The sequence below is a fragment of the Condylostylus longicornis genome, unplaced genomic scaffold (genome assembly GCF_029603195.1).
Source record: "Condylostylus longicornis isolate FDR11 unplaced genomic scaffold, ASM2960319v2 ptg000044l, whole genome shotgun sequence".
NCBI lineage: Eukaryota > Metazoa > Arthropoda > Insecta > Diptera > Dolichopodidae > Condylostylus > Condylostylus longicornis.
In genome coordinates this window covers 11,579,325-11,602,857 of record NW_026578013.1, presented here as the reverse complement: position 1 = coordinate 11,602,857, position 23,533 = coordinate 11,579,325, and the positions used below count along the sequence as shown (strand labels likewise).

The 23,533-nt window shown below is 30.3% G+C and overlaps 3 protein-coding genes across 5 annotated transcripts; 1 reads left to right on the top strand and 2 right to left on the bottom strand.

Moving 5' to 3' along the window:
• Nucleotides 1-1,006: 1,006 nt before the first annotated feature.
• On the top strand, nt 1,007-4,301 carry LOC129610232 (DDB1- and CUL4-associated factor 8). 3 transcript variants are annotated; one of them, XM_055522715.1, is made up of 8 exons: nt 1,007-1,065; nt 1,162-1,279; nt 1,523-2,012; nt 2,070-2,978; nt 3,031-3,179; nt 3,237-3,381; nt 3,438-3,530; nt 3,592-4,301. In XM_055522715.1, the coding sequence occupies exons 2-8, from the start codon at nt 1,170-1,172 to the stop codon at nt 3,871-3,873; spliced, it is 2,178 nt and encodes a 725-aa protein (XP_055378690.1). In that variant the 5' UTR covers nt 1,007-1,065; nt 1,162-1,169; the 3' UTR covers nt 3,874-4,301. The 3 variants fall into 3 exon arrangements, 2 of the variants coding, with proteins under 2 accessions (XP_055378690.1, XP_055378689.1); XR_008697080.1 differs by having other exon boundaries at nt 1,023-1,279; nt 3,592-3,935; nt 4,034-4,301; XM_055522714.1 differs by having other exon boundaries at nt 1,023-1,279.
• A 1,563-nt stretch (nt 4,302-5,864) lies between these two features.
• LOC129610429 (dynein axonemal heavy chain 12) lies at nt 5,865-20,854 on the bottom strand. Its single transcript, XM_055522998.1, has 15 exons — nt 20,710-20,854; nt 19,279-20,353; nt 17,810-18,613; nt 17,553-17,733; nt 15,062-17,431; nt 14,223-14,828; nt 13,888-14,130; nt 13,567-13,803; nt 13,326-13,490; nt 8,811-13,252; nt 8,562-8,746; nt 7,513-8,404; nt 7,291-7,440; nt 7,075-7,213; nt 5,865-6,059 (listed from the first exon to the last, which is right to left on the bottom strand). The coding sequence occupies exons 1-15, from the start codon at nt 20,852-20,854 to the stop codon at nt 5,865-5,867; spliced, it is 11,829 nt and encodes a 3,942-aa protein (XP_055378973.1).
• A 799-nt stretch (nt 20,855-21,653) lies between these two features.
• Nucleotides 21,654-23,247, bottom strand: LOC129610317 (ribosome biogenesis regulatory protein homolog). Its single transcript, XM_055522857.1, has 4 exons — nt 22,953-23,247; nt 22,649-22,901; nt 22,022-22,515; nt 21,654-21,967 (listed from the first exon to the last, which is right to left on the bottom strand). The coding sequence occupies exons 1-4, from the start codon at nt 23,099-23,101 to the stop codon at nt 21,808-21,810; spliced, it is 1,056 nt and encodes a 351-aa protein (XP_055378832.1). The 5' UTR covers nt 23,102-23,247; the 3' UTR covers nt 21,654-21,807.
• Nucleotides 23,248-23,533: the final 286 nt, after the last annotated feature.

Below are 23,533 nucleotides of genomic sequence, written 5' to 3'. Positions count from 1 at the left end.
ATAAAAAACATTTTTTAATATACCAGAATAAATCAAATTTTTTACATAGTTTTAGGATGACAAAAAAATTAAAGAAACGTTAATACAAAGGTCGAATTGAATGTTTAACTAAATAAGTTAAGATAAGCAATCATATTTGATAACATGCTTTAGCAACACAAATAATATATAGTTTGTGTGCAATAACATTCAGGATGAGGAACGAATATTAATTTGTACGGGTACAATCATGATTATCCACAATAAAGTAATCACAATAAATATTGAAGACAATGATTATATTTAGCAAAAAGAGAATTTGCCTGGTTTTTGTGTTGTAATAACCGCTAAATCCTTCTTCGATTTTCGTTGAATGTAACTTCACATCACTTATTGTAAAAGAGTATACATTATTGTGGTATCATAAAAATAATATACCAACTAAAACATTTTTGAATGACTTATTTTGGAAAAAAAAATTCAGGTGAAAGCAAGTTAATATGAAGTGGAAGACTTTTTGTATAAGTTTGTCAAGAATTTGAATGTACTGTTATCTGAGTTACCCTATGATACCACAAATTTTCAAATACAGTGTATCATTTTTTATAGCTAGTATATTTTTCTCACGAGTATTTTCAAAATTAATTGATTGAGTGTGAACAAATTGAATTGAATTGACGGTGAACAGGGAAGTTTATAGTTTTACGCCAGAGTAACAAATATACCGGCCACCAATAAGATTTATATTAATTTTAGTTATATTAAAAAAATGTTTAGATAATATTATGAGCTTTTGACAATGTCACTTGTAAATTAGAACTAATATATGCATGCAGTTAAAGTTTAATGTGTATGTACTTAAAAAAAGAATAAGCACAACAAAATTCTTATAAAGTTTTATTAAAATAATTTTCGCACTCGCAAATTTTTAAATTTATAATTAAAAGTAACGGAAAGTTTTACTGCTTCTCGTTATGGAGAACAAAAAAGAAATGCTGCCATTGTTGAAAAAAAAACATTTGTTTTGAAATTTTTGACAGCATATTAAGAGTAAAAATAGAAAAATTGAAAATTATATCAGGAAAGGTGAAATTTAATTTACTTTTTTCCTTTACATAGTTTTAAAAAAGTTGTTTTAAAAGAAGTCATATCAAAATTGATTTACCTGGATTTTCCCCGTAGAGAAAAATATGGAGCAAGATACGAATGTTGGAGATTCAAGTACGTCAGCAAAAAGATCCAAGTTGGAGAATATACTATTACCAAAAGAACTAAGAATTACTGATGTTAATTCAACAAGGTAAAATCGATTATTTTTATAAATATTTGTCAATATTAGGTCTTAAATTTAATTAAAATATTGTGGCACACTAAGTGTATAAAATACATGTCAAAATATGTTATGTCAATAATAGCGAATACGCATTATTTAGAAAAAAAAATACGTACCCATTAAATTTATACCTACCTATGTATGTATATTTATATGTACTTAAAAACACATTACATTATGGCTGTTAATACTAGCATTCAATATTTTTAGCTCATGTACGAATGATATTGAAATGATCGGTACAGAAGAAACGCAAGCAAGCCAAGAAACGAATAATGAAGAAATAATGGAAGACGAAAATATAAATAAAATATCAGTTCAATTAGAGTCATTTAAGGAAAAAAACAATGAATGCACACAAAGTAATAATTGTACTAAGAACAGAGCTCAAGAAGTTTTGGGTATTAAGACTGAAAATGAACATTTAGAAGGTGAAAGTTCAACCAATAACGAAAATGTCGTCCAGAATAATACGAATACCGACGAAGCAGTTAAAGAAGACGAAATGAAAGATGTTACAAGAACACTAAATGCAAATGAACAAGAAGCTGGTCCAAGTGAAACTGACACAGTTAGAAAACCTCGAAACCGTAATCGACATTATCGACCACGAAGAATTTCGTCGTCAGAATCTTCTCTTAATAGCTCAAATATGGATATTTCTAACGATGAGGCACCTGTTGATAACAGCGATTCTGATGTAAGAAAGTTGTAAAATTTTTAATATTTTGTTTAGTCAAATAATTCGTAATTTTAGCATATGGATGATGACTCCGCTCATTCTAATAATGAAGATGATTCTGATGGACAAAATACATATGCAACAGATTCGACTTCTGATTCAAGCTCGCACGGTTTAGAATCGAATGATACAGATGAAGAGCAAGATGTTTCAGATGATATCAATTCAATTCAAGAAATTTTAACAAAAGAAAAACCAAAATACAGAACAAACCTTTTATATGAAGTAATATATCGCGAGCATGGCTTATCAGGTCTTGGAATATCATATAGAAGGCGACGTGATCCTATGGCTTTTCAAAGTACAATATATAACTCAAGATTAACGATAGAAAAGTTGCGTCTTACACATAATTTAAGAAAACATCGTGGCTGTGTTAATAGTTTAAATTTTAATCGATCTGGCAATATACTTTGCACAGGATCAGATGATCTAAAAATAATGTTATGGGATTGGGCTAATAGTAAAGTGATTCATTCTTTTTTATCTGGCCACAATTTAAATGTTTTTCAAACCAAATTTATTGATATTGGTGGTGGAACAAATATTGTTTCGAGTGCAAGAGATGGTCAAGTGCGTCATCAAATTTTACGACCAAATGGTTCCAAAAATATTTCGACCGTATTGTTTAAACATTCCGGTCCAGTACATAAAATAGCTGTGTGTCCCATGAATCCTTATGAAATTTTAACCGCAGGTGAAGATGGATTTGTTGTAAGATGCGATTTAAGAGAAAAACCTATCGAACGATTAGTAACAGTACGCGGTAGCAATCGCCAAAGGATTGATTTGTACAGCGTTGCTCATAATCCATTAGATCAAGAATTTTGTGTTTGTGGAAGGGATCAGTTTGTAAGAGTTTATGACAAGAGGAATGTGAAAGAACCAGTTTACAGAATGTTTCCAGAAAAATTTGTTACTGATGTAAGAAAAAAGTATTTTTATTAAAACAATTAACATAGTTTTGTGTCTTTAGAATAAACATCATGATAGCTACATAACATGCGCTGTATATAACCAAACAGGAACCGAAATTTTAGCTTCATATAATGATGGTGATATATATCTTTTCAACAATAAATGCTATTTGAAAGGACATTTTACGCATCAATACAGGGGCCATTTGTAATACTATTAAATAATAGTTTAAAAATATTTTACATATGTGAAAATAACTTTCAGAAACTGTAAAACAATTAAAGGCGTCAATTTTTTCGGTCCCAATTCTGAGTATGTAATTAGCGGAAGTGATTGTGGAAATATGTTTATATGGGATAAGGAAAGTGAAGTCATTCTAAATTGGCAAAAAGGAGACAGATCAGGGATTGTAGGTTGATTTGCGTTTTAATGCTAATTGTTAATTTTTTGGTTATTTATTGTTAGGTTAATTGTTTAGAGCCTCATCCGTCTTTTCCAATTTTGGCAACATCAGGCCTAGATTTCGACGCGAAAATATGGAGCCCAATTTCTGAAACGGTAAATAAAATTAATACCTACAAAAAAGTGGCTATACAAAGGAAAATTGAATTTTTTGCAGATACCTCCCGAAATGGAAGGCCTTGAAAAATGTGTCAAGCATAATGCCAAGCGATTGGCTTCGAATAAAAGCGATGTTTTTAGTAACAGAACTTTCCTATTTTTTATTAGTGAATGTCAACGCACCCGAAGAAGAACTCGATTTTTAAATCGAACTACCTATTCCGATGATCAAGGTGATAATTATCCATTGGTGCAAGACATAGCAACTTCATCTAGTAGCGAGCATAGTACAGATTTAGACGATGGTGATGACGGTCGTATGCCTTGTACAACTCAATAACTCCAAATGATGTCTAAAAAGTGGGAGACTTTTAGAAGCAGTCGTTATACTGCACGTTTTTTGTAATGCTATTAAAAATAAAAATACATATACATATATACGTATAATTTTATACAAAAACTGAGTTATAAATTGCGACATAATTTCACTTCTTTATTAGGTATACAAGAAATCGGTTACAAAATCCGCTTGTTTTTGGGCTTAATCGCAGAATAATATTGATAATTAAATTCTGGGGAAAGTTGTATGTAGAATTTATTAGAAAATCAGTCAAGTAATTTAAACTGTGATCTAATAAAATTACTATGTGAATTGAAAATATTTAATTTAAAAACCATAATCAGAAATCTTACAATAGATTTTTTATGAAAATTATTTTGAACCTTATTTTGTTTCTTTTAAAAGACATTGTTGAATTAAATACTATATAAATTATAAAACTTGTTTCATTTAATTGGATTTTCATGCTACATACATACATATGCAGTACTCTTATATGCAGATACCGGCCACAATCTTATCAAAAGCCATCATATATCAAGGATTCAAATTTGCAATTTAGGAAGTATTTCTTAATTCAAATTAGGATTTTCATTATTTTTTAATTTTATTTGGAAAAAAAACAACAAACAGATGTTTTACACAAAATCTTATGTTCTTATTTTGTTTACTTAATAAAATGCATATCAATTACATATTAAAAATTTGTAAACGTCATTAACCATATGAGTTACAAAAATACATATGTTTTTTCGATACTCGAAATAGGAACATTAATTCTTTGTTTACCCCAAATATGAAAAAATGTTTGCGTTCCATTTCCATCTATATGTTGGACGCAGAATGGCATTTTTGCGGGAAGTGACCGTCAATTGAATAAATGTGACAATTTTCAAAAATAACATTGTGGACGCTTTTTGTGACAAATAGTGCAAATAGCGAGACGTGAGTCTAGCAATAACAACTTTGTTACCTCACACATCCTTATATCCGAAGCGTTTACTGGAGTAAGCATTATAATTTAAAGAAAAAAAATCTTGTCAAGTAAAATTAATCAGAAATCAAATACTTATACTATCTAGGATTGTAAATCCGTCTACATGAATACATTTAAATGTAAGTAGTTCATACCACAGAGGCACTTATATTTTTCGTTTGTGTGAAAAAGCCAGTCAGTTTTTACTGGGAAATTTCGTAGGACGAAGCATTTGGAAAGGTTCAACCCTCGCTTTGATGAAGCAAAAAATTGCTTGAAGCTCTTTAATAATTTATTCACTTTCAAATCAGAATTATAAGTATTTTCTAATTTTTTAAAAAAAACTCATTTTTTTTATTGGATTTTTGCTTTTTTTTTTAAATTATCGACTGAATTTTTCACTTTCAAAAACAAAGTGAAAAACTTTTTTTTAAATACAATTTAAAAAAAAACGGGATACGCAATCGGAATAATTCTTACTCGAAAATTACAATTATAAGTATAAGATAGTTACTCACTTTCTTCTCACTTTCCGGGTAAAATAGCGAGATTGACGGTCAGGCACTAAATTTCAAGAATTTACATACATATGTACATATGTACGCATGTATTTGAAAAACAGAACCTAAGTATATTTAAAAAACCACTTTTAAAACTCAAATATAAGTTTTATTGAAAATATTTAATATAATAATTTTATTGAAAATATCCACATTATCTTCATATAATGTTATAATCCTGCTTTAAAAAACTTTCCCCCATATTCACGCACATGCATACATATTCATATATGTAAGTATATAATATATGTAGTATATAAGTGCATATGCATATATAAATAGTACATACTTAATTTTGAATTCCAGATAATATATACGTATATGTATGTATATGTATAATTCAAAAGCAGAATGTTATGTTTATTTTTCACCAGTCTTATTTGCTTTTTAAATATTCAGTTCATTTTTTTAATTAGCTATAAAAAATAAATTAATACATCCGAAATAAAATAATTTTAACTGCTTGTTTGACATATTAAAGCGGTACTTCGCTTTATCCAATGTGATGCCGGCATTTTTGTATTCAAAAGGAGCGATAAAACAAAATTGGTTGAATGTCCCGTTGTTGATAAAGTACCTTTACGCTCAGCTGTTTTATATAAGGGACACCGATATCTTGAGCCTTCTTGCAGTTCTTTAATGAGTATCGGCTGCAAATGATAATTAGCAACATAACTAAACGAATAAAAAATTTGTCTTATATTTAAAAGTAGCTAAACAAATATGTAAATTTTAATTTCTTTAATTTTGACCTACAAATAAAGTTGAAAATATTGATTAAAAATTAAATTAGATTAAAAATTAAGATAATGAAATTATAAAAGAACTGTATTGTATTAATTATTAAATATTTTAAAAATACGCCATTTTGAGTTGTCCTTAATTAAAAATACGAACATACTTATGTAATTAAAATATTATAAAAGAACCTGTATTAGTCATATTTCCTAACGAAGAAGTTTAGGTTAATCAGTATATTAGGCTTACTAAGGCCCCACTATAAAAAAGAAAGAACATCATATCATGTGACAGGGATGCATATCTAGAGTTTTCTCATCTTTCAGAACATGATAATTACATTTTTGCTATTTTGAGTAAAACACGATTTAAATCTTTTGGTTTAAAATGTTACTAGAAGAAATAATATTTAGAGTTAAGATTTTAGTACATTTCTCTATATCAAATAAGATTTAGGAAAATTTTTACAATTGAAATTGGTATCAATCAAAACTGAGTAAGTTCAATAAATGAAATATCCCATTTCATTTTTATGAGTATCAATAATATAAAAAAAGTGCATAAAACAATACATACCTTATACATATTTCAATACCCTATTTTTTAGATACTACTCGTATAACAGGGAAATGAATACCTATTGATATTTAATTTTGTCAGAAAATGTTTTAGAGCAATTGGCTAGTTATATTTTTAAAAGCTTTTTTATAGCTACTTAAATATAATTAATTTAATTTTATTAAAAACTTTGCACTAGTATTCTTTTTGTAGATTTTATGTCTTCTTTTTCAAGAAAGAATTTGATCTGCTTCTCGACGTTATCACACTAATATATTAAATTATTATTTTCAAAGAGAAGCTTACTATAAAACAATTTCGTTAAAGAATAATCCAAAATATCCATTAATGAAAAATATACACTCTTACATAGAAGTGAAATGCAGGCATAACTGTAAATAGTATTTTTGGCGATTGTTCAACTAAACCATTATTTTCCCAACTCCAGTTTGATCCTTCTAAAAACAATCCGTTAATATAAACTCCATCTTCTGGAGGAGTTTCCATCCTGCAATGAAAAAGAGTAAAGTTGATACAGTTAAATTTCATAGAAAATTTTATATGCATTATTTGTGTTATTCATACCAAAAAGCCTTTAATACTTCAAAATCAAATGTTAATGCATCTATTGGGATTTTATATTTTCGTGCATAGTTTTGCAAAGCTCCTGTTAAAAACGATTGAGTGAAAAAAAAACCTGACAGCCAAAATGTTGGTGGTTTGTTATTTAAAAACCTAAAAAACAAACAAATGCATAGGATTTTAAAATAATATTATTTCACTTATGGAACAAAATATGAAATTCACCATTTTTCTAACCAATTCAATCGATCTAGAAAATCTTGAATATAGGATGCCAATGGTTTCAAATTCGGGTATGATTTTTTCATCCAAACTGTGGGAACCTTTTTGGAATTAATAGCTATTATAATTTCTTCAAGTTCTGGTGTCAAAACTATGTTTCCTTTTATCGCATTTTTTAAATTACTGCAAGACTTTTTGATTTCTTTTAACAATTTTGTAAAACGATCCATTTCTTGTATTAATACAGTGTTCATGCTTTCATTATAATTAACGGGATATTTCTTCTTGGCCTCTTCCATGTTAAAATCTTCTGGAAGGCTTTCCTCAATTCTAGTAACAACTTCCAATAAAATATTGTCTGCAACAAAACATGCAGTTGTTCCTTTACCCTGAGTTAAAATCATACAATCAATTAGAGATTTCGAAGTTTGTAAATCTCTCACGATTCCAGCATTAGAATGCAAGCCATAAACCTCCGGTGGGGGCATTGTTGGTATATTTTCCTCAATATATTTTATAATTTCTCTGTGCTCGTTTTGACGTGGTAAAATGTAAATGTCATCGTCAGCAAAACGATATTTCATGTCGCAAACAACATCATTATTGACATAATCTTTTAAAATAGTAACTATTGATCTTCTATCCCATTCATCTGTGACTCTTCCACCATAATTACATTCTGCAGTTAAATAAGAAATTGCTGCAAAAGGAATTTCTTCATATTGATTAAGCAACATCAAAAGTTGTTGAACCGAAATTTGGAAGTCTGATTCGTTAAATCCGTAAGCAATATTCCAACCAAGAGAACCAAATTTTCTTCGCTCCTGAACTACAGCATGAAAAAAGCATATACCATACAGGAGCCGGGTAAAGGCACGATCAGCTGAAGGACAACCTGAATAAATAAAAGCAAGTACGTCGCACATTCATGCATATCAGTACATTTGTTTAGATATACACATTATTATATACATACATATTTACATATGTACATTATAATTTATAAACAATAATACTAATTGAATAATGTATGTTGCATAGATTTTATTCACCTAAATAAAATTTTTCGTCATTAACTGGCTCCGAATTGTAAGACCTAAGTAAGTTTTGTTGCAAGCCAGTTGGAGGTTCATTTGTCATTTTAACCGAGTTTTGTAATAAAGCTACTGGAAAGTTATCGAATGGATACGCGGTTAACCATATTCTAAATTGTGGATCTGTATTAAAAACGTCCATTCTATTTTAAAAATACAATATGTATATTTGAACAACTGATAAATTTAAATAACGTTAAAACTTACTTTTCCCACAAAATTTCAAGAGTGGGTAACCATGATGATGCTAAATGGCAATTTTGCAAACACACCCAATACCCACTTTCTTGGGCATCTTCAATCAGTCGTTGAGCTATTGGACCCTGCCCTTGCCCCAAAGAAATACTTTGAAACTGTTCGTCGAAACCAATTTTTTCGGCAAATGAAACCAATGAACTCATAGGATCGGATCCTGGTGATAATATAAAAATTAAAGGAGATAAACAATTTGAATCTTCATACGATTTTGCTATGTCAAATGGAGGTGGTTGTACAAATTGCTGCCCTATTTCAACTGTGATAAAGTTCTTTAACGCAGTACATACTTTATCAGGGCGAATTGCTTTTAATATTATAATTTTTTCAAAACCACTTGTCTTGTCGTGCCAATGATCGGGTAACAATTGTGATTGTGGCTCTGCGTGATCATAGTAAGCCTTCCATTCTATCGAATTTTCTTTAAAAGAATTAGTTATTCCTTTAAAAATATTTAATTGTTCTAAATTGCAAATTGCATTCCACATAATTTCTGAAATCCAAGTTGAATTCGGGTTTGGCGATTTTTTTTTAACATCAACACCACCGGTTAAGAAAAAAAGTAACTGAGTAGAATCCATACGATCTGCAGCAATCATAATTTGCGTTGCCAAAATGAAAGAATACAGTAACTTATCCTTTTCAAATATTGATCGACAAATGTTGCTATACAAATTTAACGTTATTGCCTCAATCAGGAATTTAATACGTCTTCCAATGTCTTTTGATTTATTAGCATTTTCAATCGAATAAATATACAGATTAATATACCAATTAAGGGAAAATTGATACATTGGGTCAATATTTGGTAAGTCAGTAATTGTGTAGTATAAAACAGATGAGTGCCGAGCAACTGTTTTATAATTAAGGCGAAAGGTATCAATTTTCGCTTCAGTTACCTTAGACGTTTCTTGTTTTTGTTGAATTGTAACAGAGAGTTTTTTTGATTCTTCCAATATATCTATAGCTTCTTGATTCTCTAAAATATTACCTGGTCCAGATAAGGTGAGCAATATCATGTCTTCAGCACCTTTTAAAGCAGTCCGGTTTTCCGCGTTTTCTGTTACTAAAATTTGCCGTAGCTCCTCAAGATCTGGTCGTTCTTTTGCGACAACAATGCTTAATAACTGATCCTCCAACCCTGATTGCGTTAGAGCAAAATTTATTATAGTAACTTTATTATAAATCTCTGGTAAAAAGTGTGGATTTCTGAGATTTGAAGTCATATAAAGTCGAAACTTTGGAGAAACCATCACAATATTATCACCCAAACTAATGTATTCATGAGCTCCTTGCTTAAAAATATTTTTATTTAGTATTGGATCCAACGGTACTTCTAACTCTTCCATAATATTTTCAATTAAAACTGGTGTACCAACTTCTATGGATTTCTCAATTATTTTCATATAATCACTCTGAGAAAATTTGACAGTTGTTAATTTATTGATTCTTTCCATATTCTTAATCCATTTATTTGCTTGACCTTGAGGATCTATAAACAAACTATAACGTCTTGAGTTATCCATTATAATAGCATTTTCTGTTGAAAAAGGATCTCTCGGTAAACCAAATAAATTCCAATTTTGAACTTTAATACTAGAACCCAATGCCTCCAGCAGAACATATTTATCTGAGCACGGGATATTTAAACTTTTACACTTTTTAAACCAATCTTCTATACATTTACAACGAAGTTTTGCTGTTATTGTCGCTAAGTAGGCTATTATACCACAAGAAATCAAAATATCGCCTGGTAAATGATCATAAACAAGCTGTAAATTTTCTGCGGATTTTGTCCAACGTTCGTTTTCTCCACCTAAACCGCTAATCAATGTTTCTGCGTTTGTCAATTTAGTTTGACAAAACTCAACCTCATCTTTTGTCCGCTTCATCTCCATGTTAGCCTTATCTAATTCTTCATTTAAACGTACGAGATTTCTTTCTAACTCAGCAGCCAGTTCACGTTTTTCATTCAGCAACTGCATTGTATCTGCATACTCTTTTTCTGCGTCAGCTAATTTAGCTTTTTTTGGGGCAACAACTTTTGCTACTGCGTCATATAAATCCATTGCTATTACCCATTTGCACAAACCTTCTGCAGCGCTTGATGCTTTAGCAACAATTTTTGGTTGAAATTCCGGATTGGGAATATAGTCTTTACGAATTTTTTTCATTATTTCTGTATGAATGTTATCTTTATCAAAATCTTTCAATGATTGGAGAAAATTCATATCACCAAGAAGGCGTTTACTTGGTCCCCAGTAATCATTCACCATTTTACCTGTTGTTGGGTCATTAACGCGATCAGGAGAAATTCCTTTTATAACACAAACCGAAGCTAAAACTAATTTTATAACAGATGGCGGATTTTTCATAGACTTCACTAGAGTAATATCTGATGGCTTTAATGTATTCAGAGCTTGCAAAGCTTCTTCCAACACTGGAATTGCTTTGGCAAGGTCCTTTTCACATTCGCTTTTTAAAATCTCGGCCGCTTCAGCTTGCGCTTTAGCAACAATTTCGTCTTTTTTAACCTGTTCGGCAGCTGCCGTAGCAGCAATTGTCTCAACACTTATTTCTTCCATCATTTTTTGCGAATTTTCTGCCATTTTTACTAATTTTGGTTGAAGATCATTTAATTCTTTTGACATAATAGCTATTGTAGCGGCTGCCCTTTTTAGTGTTTCTAAGCCTCCAAGATATCTTGTCTTTTGATCCATAACATCTTTCATTTTCCTTTCAATAAGCAATTGAAATGATTTGATCAATTCTAGAAAGGATGCTGAAGTTATATATATTATATGACCCGTTTCTTTATAAAATTCTTCTATTATTTTATTAGCCGTTGTATGAAAATATTGAAATGAGACAACAGCGGCATCTTTAATGTTCTGCTCAAGCTCTACTTCATTCATACATCGTTCAGCAACTACAGTCAAAGCTTCTTCTGGCCACAATTGAAACCAATCTATAGTACAACAGTTAACCAGAGATGGGTAAAGTCGAATACGAGTTCGTAACGATGAACCAATCGGACTTAAGCAAAGCATAATATGCAATTTTTGGTGACATCTATTAACAAAATACGAAAAAACTTGAAGCGGGGACACATCCAAATTCCTATTGCCTCCTTGTGCTGCTAAACGAACCAAGTCTAAAATTTCTTGCTTTTCATCTATTGCATACATATTTGGAACTTCGCCAGTGTTTAGTAAGCAATCAATATCTTCCAAAAATAATTCCATTTTAATTTGATTTTCTGTCATTAAGAAAGTTGTATGTTTTCCTAATCCACCAGCTTCTTTTAGTACTGCTTTCAAATCGTCATGCCAATCATTTGCGCCATAATTTTTTGTAATTTCAGGTTGATATAAAGACTGTGAATTTATTTGAGCTCCCAATTTACATAACGATTGTCGGCCAGAACCACCAATACCGACTAGCAAAGCACTACTACCTTGCATAGACATTACACGACAAATTTTATTTAAGTGCTGAAGAGCATATGTGAATAAAGATATATCCATTTTAGTTTTTCTCATTGAATTGTATTCTTCAAGATTTTTGAAAGCAATATTGTAAAATACTTCAACTGACTGCACTTCTTCATATTTTTTATCATCTGTTTCAACATCTTCATCTAAATACGAACCAAAAATAATTTTATTAGCGAGATCTAAATTGAATTCGCTTCCTTCTTCTTTAAGATAATTTTCAAACGCTAATTCAGGACTTGTATTAAAACACTCTTTAAGACAATCATTTAGCTTATTAAACATCCACTCATAATCGTAATTATCGACTAATCTATCATAAAAAATTCTCATGGCTTCATGATACCAAATTCTTGGGAAAACTGTTTTACTGTCCACCGATTCCTTTTTTAATAATGAACAACCACCAATAACTCGAGCTATATCTCTAATATTAAAAATATAGTGTGCCTTTGAAGGAGTTGGTAATAATTCCATTTGAACTAATTTATAAATTATTAATGTTGCATCTACAATTTGTTTAACCGATGCATTAACTTCCATAGTATGACCATTATTTTTATATGCTGTACTTAGTATTGAAACAAAAATACGATTCATAGTAATTTCTGCGAATTCGTTTATTGAAAATATATTAAAATGGCTTAAAAACCTTGCATAAACGTCTTGGCGACTACCACCAGGAATCGCACAAGCGCATATCATTAATGTATCTTGAATCCAAACTTTTGTTGTATCCTTCAAATCATACCAATGACCGTAATCAAAGTATTGCCTTAAGAGTTCAAGAGGCGGTTGTGCACCAAATTTTTCTTTAGCTGGCATGTTCATATCATCAACAAATATTGCCGCAATTTGACCTTTTGGTGGTCCAAAAAAACCCCGTCGACGTTTAATTAGCTAACAAAATACAAAACATAATTAACATATTAAATTTTTATAAATTTACTTATAAAAATTATAATTACAGTACCTTAGAAAGCACCAAATCTTGCGTTTGATTTGCTGTCATCATAACTGTAAAAGTTATAAAGTTTTTTGTGTATAACTCTTCACTGAGCTTTGTCAATATCATATTTTGGACATAAAAACTTTTTCCTGTTCCAGTTGGCCCAACAAATAGTAGTTTTTTATTATGCTGAATATAAAACAAATTCCATATTTATACACTTATGTATTTAGATATAATGATTGTGTACTTTATTCAATTTTACCTTAAAGTGTAAATCTAAAATGTACATATATCGTCCTGTATCTATTGTCTTCACTAAATATCCTGATGGTGTAATTTCAATATCTTGCTTTCTTGCAATATCAGGCCAGTATCTCCACTGTCCCTTTTGCTTGAAAACGTACAAATAATCGAATATAAGGCCTTCTCCTGGCATAATAATTTCCACGTTTCCCAATTTTCTAGGCATAGGATACTGTTCATTTGTATTTGTCCACATCTTTTACAAAATGAAAAAAGAAGGATGATATCATGTCTTGTCGCAATTGTTAAGCATATAATATATGGAAATAATTAAATTTACCGATCTTTGGAACTCGTCAAATTTTTCTCTAGATTTAATATCTAGAATTCCCCCTATTCCCCAATTAACAGCATTCATTAATGCTACTGGAATCCAATAAAAAAGATATTTCGTGTACTCTTCAGGATTTTCATCTAGAGCTTCGGCCATAAACATGTCAAATAACTCAAAAGTTGTACGCAAGACACTAAATTCTCCAGGGTTTAGGAGTTGAGAACAATTCCTTCGAATAAAAGTTTGTGACTGAATGTGGCCGGAGGATGATGTATAAGATTATTGAAAAAAAGAAAAATGTTTAATTTAAGTAGTAATAAAAAATATCTTTAAAATTTCACCGGTTCAACAAGCCAGTCTAGGTATTGTAAAATTAAATCGCGTCCATTTTCATCAGCCCATTTGGAATCACACTTGTTTAACCAGGACAAAGCAAACGTCTTCCAACCTAGGTTTTTAGGCTCCATGTATATCATACCGCAACGGGAAACTGTAGCGGGTGATGCTTGTGATAAATCCATAACTTCAAAAATCATTGACATTTGTGGAGACATTGCTATTACTTCTCCAGAAGTTAAACATAATTTTTTATTATCATCCAATACTGTATTTAAATTTTCAATCCACACGGCATCTACAGGCCCGTCAAATATTACCCATTTCCTATTTAGTGATGAATCCATAGCAAATGCACGAAATATTGTTGCAACAATTCCATCAGTCCATTCATATGATACAGAATCGAATGCTCCATACAACTGACCAATCGTAATTGATTTTGGATTAACTATACCCATTTCAGTTTTTTGGTAATACTTGCTCGCTTCGTCGTTTAAATTTTTTAATTTCTCTAAGATGGCAGCTAAAACTTGCAAGGTCTTAGTTTTCCCTGCCATTGGATCTCCTACTAACATAAAACCATGGCGTACTATCATCATTTCATATGTCTAAACAAATAAAAATACTTTAAGTATTTAATTTATATTTTAAAAACTAAAACTGCAAACTTAACACAATCACTTCAAATTTTTGTACCTCTTTTTGAACAAACTGAGGCTCCAGATAGAAATAATGGCAATAAAAATCGAAAAAAACCAAAGAAAGCCAAAATTTCATTCATAACAAGTTCTACGTACATACATACATATACATGCTATATATATTTTATTAACAACTCTACCTGAATAATTTTTATGAAAAATGATTCTATTGGTTGTAAATTAGATTCCTGACAAGCTTCTTTAAAAGCCTTTTCCATTAATGAATAATCTAATTGAGGTAATTTGATAGCTGGAAACAAATCAGAAATAATGCCCTCGAAAAGTGGTATATCAAATGAAAGAAATTTTGGTAAATTAACATCTAACAGGCATCTTAACAATAAAACGTTTTCATCTTCATCCGGGAAAGCTTTTTTAATGTTTCCACATGCTGATAAAACAGTTTTTACTGCTCTCATTCCATAATCGTAATGGTTTTGAGATGAAAGTTGCTCTGAACATAATCGATATGTTGTAACAATTTTAACAGCTAGTTTTCTGGCATCTATAAAACCAAAAGAATACAAGGAAATTTCCCCAATCATTGCATAATCTGGTACCATCATTGCAACAGAACGAAATAAAACTTTCAAATTATCTGGCAATTCAGATCTCCCCGCGTAGCCCGGATTCATGGTTATACATACATAACAAGCCGGGTTTAGTTTTAGTTCAGTGCCTTCAAAAACGAATTTAGACAGATTAGTTCGAATTGCTTGTATAATAGATAATATTTGTTGACCAATCACTGACAGTACTTCTAACTCAATTCGATTAAACTCGTCAAAACATGCCCAAGCACCGCAAGCTGCTAACCCTTTAAAAAATTTTCCCATCGCTTTATAATCTAGACCATCGGAACAATTAAATACTTTACACTGAACTGCTAAAGCTTTTGCCAAATCCTTAGTTGTCTCAGTTTTTCCAGTACCTGCCGGGCCTTCCGGAGCACCATTCAAATGCAGCTGATAGGCGCCTATCAAAGTTCTGTAACAGCGATCAGTTAATGGTGTAATAACTAGGCGATCAGAATTCCCTAAATATTCATTTGCAAATGGAACAGTTGCATTTATAATTCGAACAAGAGCAGTTCCTTCTTCCCAATAATAACGCAATTGTGATAACCAATTAAAGTCTGTTTCAGAACAAACATTTAATTGTACTAAGTCAGCAATAACGTCTTTAGCATGTACATCTATAACAATTAATGATTTAATTGTTATGCGATTTAAATTTGATATTGTTTTTGAGCGAATTAAAGCAACAATTTCATTTAAATCAATTGTCAACTGTTTGAAAACTTCCTTTATTAAATTCTGATTTTGCATATTCAAATTCGAGTGAACATTTAAAGCCCAATAAATTTGCGATACACACAATACAATCATTTGAGGCCAATTGCAAACCCACTCTGATCGTTTCCTTTTTCTAAAGTCAGAAAAACTTTTCGCATTTTCATTTTGAACAGCAATTAACATTTCTTCTTCAACCCGAGCTAGCCACTTTTCCACACTACCACTTGCTGCAGCAGTTGAAATCGGTGTAACAAAATTTATTCTTTCCTGATCAGAACTTATCATAGCAAGAACATCTTTTGCTTCAGTAAATTCTAAACGATAAATGCCTTCAAAACATTTACATAAATGTGGCTGAACACGTAGTGGGTCCCTTGTTTCTGAAAGTATCTCAAGCATTTCATCATTGGATAAGAAAAAAAATCTCGAAAAAAACAATCGTTTTCTTTCTAAATAATTATTAACACCCACAGAAATATTTTCTAGCATTTCGTTTGCTTTTTCCATTGATTCCAACAAACCAGGTGATGGACCTGTTTCTATCACTAAGGGTTGCCGTATTACAAAGCCTATACTTCGCCTGAAAATTTGATCGACGCCTATAAATAACCGCCCTTCTTCTGGCATTTGCGCAACAATATCCTTTGAGGAAAAAATTGGTGTTAAATATAAATAATTGGCTTGACATCTGGCCCAGTTATCAAGAGTTGAATTCAATCTTATCAACTTATCGTACCAAGCTAACACTTCTTGCTCGCAAGGCTTCATAAACGCTGAACCCCTCATTGTTAATGTTTTTAATATATGATCATCTAACATTGTTTGAATATCATCACAATTTAATAATATTGTTAAATCAGTATCCCTATACACTCCATGTGGGAACATTATTGTATCCCATTCTTTAATCATTGCATATAAATTCATTTGCAATTGCAGTTCTTTATTTGCACTTACACTTATTATCTCTAGCGAATCAAGCTTGGATTGTAATCCAAAATTAATAATTTTGCGCAAAGTCGTACCAGCATCTGGAGTTAAATCAAAACCAGCTATTTCGGACATATCGATCCAGTGTCTTTTCCGCAAAGCCGGATTGCACATTATATTAACAATTTGTGCGCCAATACCGAAATCCTTTATCCAAGAAAGCATCATTGATGTTAAACGTAATGGGCACGGATGTTTTGTCGCGTCAGGGTCTTCAGTTTGCCCCTTAAATATAAGATGTAAATGTAATTAAACATACATATACATACATAATAATGTACATACGTATGGGTATTTTAAACTGTTTTCTCATTAAACTAATAAAAACAAAATTTGTATTTACTACCTTAAATTTTAAAATTGGATTTGCTATCAAATCTTGTTTAATTTTATTGCGATAAAACTTTTGATTTTTCATGAATTCTTTATGAAAATCATCAACAGTTTCTTCAACAAATTTTGGTTCTAAATATTCAAAAGGTCCATCCATCCAAACGAAATAATAGCGCTTCCACCTCACACATAATCTATTTGCAAGATAATAAAATAGAAAATGAAATAAAAAAAAATTAATTATTTTGATAACCAAATCAAAATTCATACTTCATTAGAGCTGAAAATGGAAATACAAAGTCTTTGATAACTTCTAAATTCGGATAACTGCTAACCGACATTTTAAAAAGTTTTTCTTCCTTATTAATCCACTTGACATAGTCTTCTAAGCATTTAATTTGATCCATAAAATTTTGTAGCAAAAAATAATAGTCTGTAAATTTTTCTTTATCGCTCATGTCATCTAAGACCGCCAACTTTGGTATCATCTCATCAATATCTTCCACTAATTTCTTAATAACTTCTTGTAAATGTTCTTCAAAAGCACCTTTATATGTTTCAAAATTGGTTGCATTCGTTTCGAAAACCTCATTAATTTTAACTAACCAACTTATAGTAGTTATTGTCAAAGCTATATGTTCTTCACTCATTTCAGTCAACGATACCAAGTCGGTACCGACTTGTAAACATTTCTGAATTCGCTCGCTCAACACAAAAATATCCTTCGTTTTTATGCGTAACATATATTCTCCATTGGCCATTAATTGTTCTGTTGTTCTTGGCACTTCTAAAGCTCTTTGTCTTAATGCTTCAAATATTCTACAAATCTCATGTTCTTCTTTCATATGCTCTTCAACAATCATTTTAGTTATTCTGTCAATCTGAGTATCAGTAATTTCACGTAACTTTTTTATAGCTGGAGCATTATTAATTAAAGCCATTTCAAAGAACTCCCGTTGGGGTTCTCGCAGCAATATATCTACTAGAGCAAAATATGACTCAATCTTTTCAAAATATTCTTTAAATTCTCTAGGTTCTCTTAAAAAACAATCAATATCATCCAGCATTTCTTTGCTATAAATAACCAATGTAACGTAAAATTATAAAAACATTGATAATACTATTATTGTGTATATGTATGTATGTAAGCATGTGTATGTTACGCACGTTTTAAACTGTTTAACAAACACTTGCACAAATTGTTTTGGCTTTCTTTGACAAATTTTTGATTTTTACAGTTTAATAAATATATCTATGTATATGTATATGAAAGTATGTATGGACATAGGTTAATAAAAACTCGTACTAAATACATAATTATGTAAGAGCTAAATTAATATATACATATGTACATATGTATTATGAAAAACAGATTGAAATATATCAATATGTGTGTATGTTAAAATATCTTTGTCGCAATTATAATTCCCATATAAATTCCTAATGTAAAATAATATGTACATACCTATGTTTCAAATTTGCAAATTATTTACAACCAGTTAGTACCGATATTTGTTTTAAAAACTACATGCTTCCTACATATGTACATATATGTATATACTTATGTATAACATTTTTTCAGTTTTATAAAGAGGGAAGTATGAAATTATGGATGCAAGTTTCATAAATTAATGCAACATATACTGCTCCACCCACAAATATTGCAGTTTGTACATAGATATACACAGTATAACAACACATAATATATTAATTCACAAATTTATCAATAATAGTCTCACCTATAAAGAGCATAATACCTATTTTGAAAACTTTGAACATATTCCCGGATCGGGGCGTATGTAACACGTAAGGCTGTCTTTATTTTATCTATAATTTCCTCAAAAAATATATCATTAACATTTAGTTTAAACATTTCACCACTTCTTTGTGCTAAATATGGATCCACTTGCGGTGCTATTGGATCTAAGATGCTGCTAACTTCACGTATTTCAGTAGCTATTCTACAAAATGCTGCCTCTATCATTTCATAACTTGGATTTAAATCCAAACCTCCATCATCACATTCCAAATTTATTTTTAAATGTGGAATAAGTTTGCTTGATGAACAACAATCAATCAAATGGTTTAATGTACGTACTCTCAAATCTGTCACTTGACGAATTACAAGCCCATCAATGCAACGGAAAGCTTTTGTCCATACCGATTTCTCGATGTATCCTTTTTTTTTATAATATCTTTTGATAACCGCAACTATTCTTGGAAACCATGACCAGCGAATAAAGTATGATCTTTTGTATAAATCATTTGTACTTTGTTTTACCAAAGATGGTAAGACAAAAGGTTCTTCTATATTTGCATTATATTTGTCGAACTCATTCAAAACATCTGGAAAATCTTGTACTGAATAATCTAAAATCGCTCGCACAAACGGATGGATAATCAATAAATTTTTTTTTAGCCTGTGTCGATTTGCTAAATAGGTAGGATAATTATTTGTTTTACCAATATATTTGAAATTAAAATCAACGGATGGTATTTCATAGTCCGCTGGGTTTTCATAAGAACAACAAGGATTTTTTAAAATTTTTTTACAACTAAAAACTCTCATTAAGCGATCATATTCTTGATGTACTTCTTCCATATAAGCTTTTACGATAAATGGAAACTTGGTTTTTAAATTATTGGGAGCAAAACTTTTAATTTTATGATCCGTTTTCTCCAACATTTTTGGTATTGGTATTTTTTTAATGTGTTCTTTTAGTTTTTCTTGATAATATATTTCTGGTTTTGGGATAGTATCTTCATCAAGACCAGATATTCTTAACCGAGCAAGTTTAATTTTCTCTTGAGCGGCTAAAATGAAAGTTTCAAGCAATCTATCAAACACAAATACTTACATAGATGCCAAAAAATAATTTTAGATAATTGCAGCAAGTACTACTCTTCATAAATATATAGAAATAATTATAATAATATGTAAACTCCTATACAAGGCTGAAAATAATGTCCAATGTACGTAATGTCCAATCCCGTATCCATTGGAAATATTAACAGGAAAATCAGTTTTATTTTTTTTACCCTTTTTAGTGTTTTAGATTGGAACATTATCATTTCACTTTGTTTTCTTTTATTTCTTAAAAACTTTTTTGTATGGGAGTTTTCATGTATAGGTACTTATTCTTATTGACTGTGATGTTTCAAAAATTTACCTTTTTTTTTCAAATAATTAAAATGTTTTTGATCTTTCACATCTGAGAGCCGGAAAGTTAACAAAGGGTTTTGCATATATGGTTCATTGTCATATTTAGTCAAATCACTTGGGGGTTTTTTAAGTTTAGCTAAGCTTTTACTCATTTTCTATTTTATTATAATACACTTAATAACAAAATATGTGTATTTTATTCAAATTTTTAAAAAATATTTGACGCTTCAATAATTACGAATTATGAAATAAAATTACATATATGTACATGCTACTTTTGTGAAAAATTTTAAAGAAAAATTGTAAGGAACTTTGTGTAATAGAAGTTTATAATTCCAAACAATAAACAACAGAAACCAAGGTTATTCTCATATTTTGGTTACTATTGCATTAATTGCGAACCAGCGAATTCAACTTATAAATTTTTAAAATCCGTTCTAAATTTGGTATGCATTGAAGCTATTTTAATAACGTTTACAGTATGTAGATCTGCAAACAAATTTTAGGTTTATTAAATTAATAAATTAGGTTTATTTAATTATTAAATTATTTATTATAAACTCTATAAACATATTCAAAGCGCTACCAACTGCCGTACACATATGCATTTACATAATGTATTTTTATTGGAAACTAAAACTTTAATTATTCAAATTAATTACTTAAAATTAATGGATAAAGTCCTGTTGTAATCATGGCAAAGAAGTTTCATTACAGATTTTTCGAAAGAAATGGATTACAATTTAAAAAACATAAGCCTGTCGCAAAACTTCGTTTGTTAAAGACGGCCTACCACTAAATAACGTGTTTACACATTTACCGAAATTCTAGCTCGCAAACTAGTTTTCAGAAAAGGGAACCCAATATAAAATTATTAATATTTAAGTTTAGTTTAAATCAAATTGGAATAAACCTGAAAACTTTCAGGAAACTATAATTAAAAAGCCAAAATCTGTGTAAAAAGACTTAAGCAATTTTGGATTAAAATTTATTTTAAAAAGTTAACAGAGTTATTAATTTTTTTCCTAAGCATACTTTTTTTTATTTTTTAAAAATAAAATTCGGTTATCAAACTCAACTCTTAATTCCCTCACTATATTGTATTTTATCGCCTTTTTCGCCCTGCAGTCTTTTTGCCACTTACTTTTTGACCCCGCCCACCTTTTGGCTTTTTGAACTGCCTACTTTTCCCAGCCTTTCCTTTTTTGGACCCCCCTTTCTTTCCCTTTTTCTTAGCTCCTCCTTCAGTTGCTTCTTTTTCCCTTCTGCAAATATTTAGATATAAAAAAAAATATGCTTCAATATGCAAAATAACTTACTCCTCCTTAGCTTCCTTCTTCTGTAATGATATAGCGGCATCTACATTTAGTTTTGGTTTCTTATTCAAAACCGATTTTATGAGTTCCAAATTTTCTTCCTTTTCAGAAATTTCTCTTAAATGCGATGTTTTTCTTTTTAATCCAGGCATAAGTTCTTTGATGCCAATACCCCGTGCTTGTTTTTCCTTAGGCAACTTCTCTTGAAATTTTCCAATAGAAGCTGTTGAAGCTTTAGCAATAGATGCTGCAGTCAAAAGTTGTTTTGAAGAGGCCACTTCGGGACCTAAGTAGCCACTGCGAGGTATGTCCATTTTCTTTGCTCTAACAATATTTTTCATACGTTGAATCTCATTTTTAGCAACTTTTTCATTACGTAAATCCACTTTTTGTTGAAACATATCAGCCATTGGATCTGCGGTCTGTGGAACTTCCAAAACCCAGTCCTTTGATTTTTCCGCTTCAGCACGGCGATAACCGTAAGTCGGAACCCATTTCTGCAGAAGAAATTTTTGACTATAAATTAAACTAAATATGATCTACAGAAGAATACTATACTAGCATACTAAGTCTTAATATTTAACAGAATCACAAGTCCTAATTACTGTATAAGAATAACAAGGAACTTACATCCAATTCTTGATCAAATATTTTTTTATCTTTCTTTCGCTTTTTGATTCCCTTCTCTTTGGCAAATTTTTCCCATTTAGTAAGTACTTTAGGGCCTGGAATTTTACGTAAACGCGGTAAAATCGTAGTAGATGGAGGAAGTTTAGCAACTACACATTCATCAATTCGTTCTGTTGGTAAATCCCAAATTTCATTTAGTAAAAGCTGTACGTTATCTCTAGTCAATTCTTGAAGAAAATTTTCTTTATTTTCCCTAAAAATTCAAATTAATAAGCAAAAATAGGTTTATAAAAAATGTCCTCACTTTAGTTGTTCCGCATTTATATCATTCGGATCCGTACACAACATCATTCCTAAATCATTTCGAACTTCTAAATGCTTTTCTACTGTAACTGGTTTATATTTTTCAAGTTCTTTTTGTTGCTTCTCTAAAACCTCTTTTACAATATCCATTTTAAAGTTATTTGCCTTTTTTAGCCTTTTAAAAAAAGTCACAAATCTTAATTAATACTTAATTTTGTACCTAAAAATTTTAAATGAAATTCTGGCAGTAAATGCACATGTTTTTGTTTTGATTTAGATTAAATATTGTTTCATGACATAAATGTCTTTCTTTTACAACAGTTTGGCCTATTCACAATAAGTTAAAAGTTTCAAGATTGACTTTTTAATGTTACTAGAGAGTTACACCTGGCCATGTTTATTTGTGTTTCCCACATTTTATTATGATGCCGTTTACATATACGACAAAGACTAAATCTGGGACAAAGTCTGATGTCTATTTAGATGTTACGTTGAGGTAATTTGATACAACTTCAACTTTCGTTCAAAATTTAATAATTTTGTTTTATATCGAGACGCATTTATGCAAAAATATTACTTAAA